Genomic DNA, 5000 nt, shown 5'->3' with positions numbered 1-5000 from the left:
CCCCTCTCGCCCTCGCCTCGTCCATGCCTAGCTCTTCCTTTCTTCCTCCGAAATAAGGACAAGGGTGAAGAAAATAAGAAAAATGAGGATAATAATGATAACGATAATGATAAACCCGAAAAGGAAATCAAACATTCAATCGGGCTAGGTTGCTAATTTAGTAAGAAATATTCCTTTTTGACCCCGTTACAGTGGAGCCTCGATATAAAGAAGAGTCAAAGAAAATATGTTCGCTAAAACGAGGTATCATGATGTTGAGACTTTTTTTCCAAGGATGTTACTATTAGTAAGGCCAGGAGTTTCCTTTGCTTTACCGACGACTTTTACGAAGGGTTTTTTTTTCTCGAAGGTGCCACTCCTTTCTAATGCCAACCCATCCCCCCCTCCACCCCCCCCCCCCCCACTCCTCCCGCGGCTACGCTCCTCCAAGTAACAGTTGGCTAGTGCCGGTCCTCCCTTCGCGCTAAATTTTCAAGATGGCGCGGTCTTGTGATAATTCCTTTGTTTACCTTATGGCTTAAGTACCTTTTGCTCGTTTTTATACATACCAATCGCGGTATTTCATCATGTTTTATGTTTATCTACATTTTTCTAACTGCTTATCGTACTTAATAGCACACAAGCGCAGAAAAATCGTCAGAACGGCTAACAGCAAACACGAACCGAACAGCGATGTTTTTAAGGCCAAGTCGAGTAACCGTAAGAAATGTAAGTATTCTAGTTTCTTCCTGTTTCAATGGCCCAAAATGATTATTAGTGTTTTGGTTACATGGATGATAGTAGACTGCATTCTAGCTGTCAGACTTTCATTAGCCTTTTAGTTGTGCGCTCTAGCTTAATTTAAAAAAGACCGATTTTTGGCTCGTCTACAGACTCTGAGTTTAGGTCAGGAAAAGTTTAAAAGTTTTAGTCCTGCCCGGGACTGTCTAACAAAGAGCATGGTTTTAGAAAGTAGCCCTGTGTTGTATTGTATCGTGTAAAAAATATAAGCATCGGTCGCCCAATTTTAAGGATTCTGTGAGTTTCAGAAAATTGACAAAATTTGCTTGTAAAAATGGCGCCCGAGTCGGTCAAATAAAGTGATGCTCGTATCTCTAATACAAGAGCAGTAAAGGACTTAAGTTTGGTATATTTGTTCATTACTCCACCTAACCTTTCTACGATGTAAGTATGAACTAATTCTGTTGACCCCCTTCCGTTGACATTTTTAACATTTTGCCCGGTTTTCTCTGACAACCACTCTTAAACACTTCATAATTCCAGTGATTGACATAAGTATTTTTCAAACTCGTCAGCCGGGCAATTATGCCGAAAAATATGCTTCTTGCCGTGGCTAAATTTTACTTGCCCGTAATCCGCCCGCCTTAGTATTGCATAGTATGGGGTATCTGGTCACAACTAACAGCCTAGGATATTCTTCCTCGTCTTTTCTTACCCTGGCAATCTAACTTGTCCGTAAGTGCCCGGAGCCTTACTCATAATCTTTTCTGCACTGAACACACGAACTCTTTAAGGGCTCTTTCATAAGGCATCCCTTATACTGGCAACCACTTGCCAAAACCCCTGGAAAATTTCTACAGTACATCAATCATTACTGGTGCTTTCGTGAAAATGGCATCATTAGTATTATTAAGACCGTTTTCAAATAACAGTCACGCAATTGCAATTGTTACGCTTTGTAATTGGATTAAAAACGTCGTGCCAGTTTAGAGCGAGTTTTAATTTAGTGTCGTAATACCAAAACCAAAATAATTACTCTGTTCAATCAAAAAGGACGGAGACAATCCAGTAAACCAATCACAACTCGAAGTAATTACACGTAACGAACACAAAGGGCAGGAAAATGTGCACGCGCGAGCCACGATTGGTTCTGGTTTCACTTCTGACTGGTTGAAAAAATGGCACGAGAATTTTGAACCAATCACTGAGTGAAGTAATGCAAAACCAAAGCAATTCGCTAATTACTTTCAACGCTCAATTGAAAACGCTCTATCAACCAATGAAAAGGAAAACCAAAACCAATCACTAATTGCACGCGCGATTTTTCCCGCTCTTTGAGCAAGTTACATGGAATTGCCTCGAATTTTGATTGTTTATTTGCGCTGTTTGCACCAGCTGTGATTGGTTGAAGCAATTACTTTGGTATTTGTTTTACGAAACTCAATTGAAAACCGCTCTACTTGTATTGTTAACGTTATGGACTTTTATCCACTAACCTGGCGTTGACTCGAAAATAGCAGCAGAAGTTGTGTTGCCATTAACTTCATTAATGGTTGAAATTTCTGGAATCAAACAAAATGCTCAAGTCACAAATAAATAAAATGTATCCCGCTTGAAGACATAGCCCGTTAAATTTCTCCTTTAGTTTTTTGCGAAGCCTATTTTTGGTCACTCGCTTGGGCTAAAAGTAGAGGAATTACTCATACGTAGCAAGCAGAAATGCGCTCCTCTCTTTGCGCAAAAGCATCGGTGATGACATTTTAAATTGCGAAGGATATAACACTGAATGTCTTCATGGCCTGACTGACGTACGCAATGGCGTATAAATAAAAACATCTATAAATTTTTAAAGAGTTGGCCGAACCAAAGGTTCTGATGAGTCCGTTGTAAGGGGCGAAACATGAAAATGCCAAACATGCAATATTATTATCATTACCATGCCTCTACGACCGTACGCACTATAGCGCTCCGTATTTTACAGTAAGGATTCCTAAATTGGGTCCCTTGATTCAAAGATCGTTTTTCTATGGTCATATTAAATTAAGAGGTCCTTGAAGGTTGGGTTTTAGGGCTCCTTTTTTTGTTCAGTTGAATTTATGGCCCACGTGTTTGGTCCCATCCGGGTCCTCATTTTCAGGGCTCCCGTTCTTAAAGGACCACCTTCAACCGACAGGCTTTTCGACTGTTTGTTCTTGTTATGGAAATTCACATTGCTTATTGTAGCAATCTAATTAGATGAATCTCAGTTTCGGGCGCAATTTTCATATACGAAATTTGTTCTGCGGCACGAATTGCCTGTCGGTTGGCCTTTCAGGATTCCCCGTTATCCGTTTCTTATTTTGTTCCCCTCATTCCTTTTTTTCCCTTCCAAGGTAGCCCTCAATCTCAGTTCGGTATTTATCATTATACGCTGGGTTTTAGTCTCATTCACTCAGAAAAGGTTGCTTACCCGATAGCACTTTCAATTGAAATTTGACTGAACTGTTCAACCATCCTTTAACATTATCTTCGCATGATTGGTGACAGCTGTACTCCCCTTCATCTTTCCCGGTAACGTTGGTAATTTCGAGCTTGTAGGCATCATAGCATAAGCTGTCAGATTCTACCACTATTCTATACTTTTCATTTGTTTTTAAAGACTCCGGGTTATTGATGAAATGCCATGCGAATCGTTGACACGTATAAGAAGCATCCCATTTGACCAAGCAACTTAAGGTAATGTTGTTAAAGGCACTTTCTTGAATTTCTAACGGCGTGTTAGCTCTTATAGTAGTGTCTTGATTGCCTGTGTAAAACACAATAAAATTCAGTTTTATCAATGGGTGCACGATTACGTGAATCAGCAAAGGTTAGCACTCAAAGCTTTTCAATGTAAAACCGATCAGTTCACGAGAAAACTGTCACATCATTAACAAAATTGCGCCAATAGCCCTTCAAAGCTCAAAGTTTGGGGCTGGCTAGTTTAGTTTTCCGTGTTATTCTTTTTGCACTATTTACAAATATCTCTACATTAAAGTGATCAAACCGAGTTCGTTTTGTAACGGGCAATTAATCGGCATGAACAAATTGAAAAAAAAAAAAACCAAAAGAATGATGTTTTGATGCTGCAAACGAAAAAGTAGTAGCACCATAATTGTTAACTATACTTTACTAATAATAAATATATAGATTTAGCCAAGCCTAAAAGCAGAGATCCCGGGTTATTTATTTTTACTGGCGTTACTTAAGGATGTTCGCGCTAATTGTTTGCGCGCAACTTTTACTGCGCAGGTAATATGTCACGCATTACTTCAAGAATTAATTAAGATATTATGGCGACAAGAATGCCGGGGATAAATTTCCAGGCCGGCAAAAGAATGGTACAATTATCTTTAATTTATAATGAAACTCTAAAGAAAAAGGAGAGGGAAGCTAGAGAAGGTCTGGAAAAGGTAGCTAATCGAGTTGTTGCCGAACGTTTTGAAAATTCGAGGAACGTTAGTTTTAGTCAGCGACGTTGCGTAAATTTAATGGAGCTTTTTTTTTAAATGTTTTTATTAAACGACGAACTTCTTAGTTGAATATGAATGCATGCTTTTGAAGTTCTTTCCCTTCACTTTAATGAAAATATAGCAGAATTATATTTTCTTCCTCATCCACTTGAATAGTGCGGACCTAGGAGGAAACAGTCAGAGATTATATGTCTCAAAAACCACGTTCCAGAAGATGAGCATGAGGGCACTGGAGAGATCTGTAAAAAAACACTAACCAAATAAAGATGACGCCTGCTTGAAACTTCGTTGCTATGCTAGAGAAAGTTTTTTCTAAAATAAAAAGCTTTCATCGATAGCCTGTGTACAGCCTCCCGCTTTCCTAAAAAAATCGGAGAGGGCGTCGGTGATTTACCCTTGGTAATCGTGTTTGTTAGCATGGCTGACAAAAATATAGGGATTTGGATGAGAATCCCGATAAAAAGCTTAAGAAGACAATTATATGAAAAAATCACAATTAAAAAGCCTAACCTTATTGCCATCGTGGATAGCTTTCTTCCTGTGTGGTAATTTTTCGGTAACCGGTCGATCCGCCCCAGAGTCGATCCGCCCCGCATCACCAGAGTCGATCCGCCCCAACCCCAGAGTCGATCCGCCCCGTATCATCCGAAGTCGATCCAACTTACCTTGCAAGCAATTAGATATCATCTGTTAAAGCGATCCCAACCCATTTGCCACTCACTCATCGAAAACGTTACCGATGAAAACCAAAAACTGAAAATTTCCAAAAACTATCATGGATAACTGCAT

At 39.5% G+C, this 5000-nt stretch overlaps 1 protein-coding gene across 1 annotated transcript in view; it reads right to left on the bottom strand.

Moving 5' to 3' along the window:
* Window positions 1-5000, bottom strand: part of LOC138013315 (uncharacterized) — a 68449-nt gene that overhangs the window by 35031 nt on the left and 28418 nt on the right. The window contains exons 4-5 of the mRNA XM_068860351.1: window positions 3170-3505; window positions 2217-2282 (exon numbers count right to left, since the gene is read on the bottom strand). Coding sequence (XP_068716452.1) covers window positions 2217-2282; window positions 3170-3505 — 402 coding nt within the window. The remainder of the gene's footprint in view (window positions 1-2216; window positions 2283-3169; window positions 3506-5000) is intronic.

Source organism: Montipora foliosa, chromosome 8 (assembly GCF_036669935.1).
Source record: "Montipora foliosa isolate CH-2021 chromosome 8, ASM3666993v2, whole genome shotgun sequence".
In the NCBI taxonomy this organism is placed as follows: domain Eukaryota; kingdom Metazoa; phylum Cnidaria; class Anthozoa; order Scleractinia; family Acroporidae; genus Montipora; species Montipora foliosa.
Note: the sequence above shows the minus strand (reverse complement) of the source record. Positions and strands in the feature narration are given on the sequence as shown.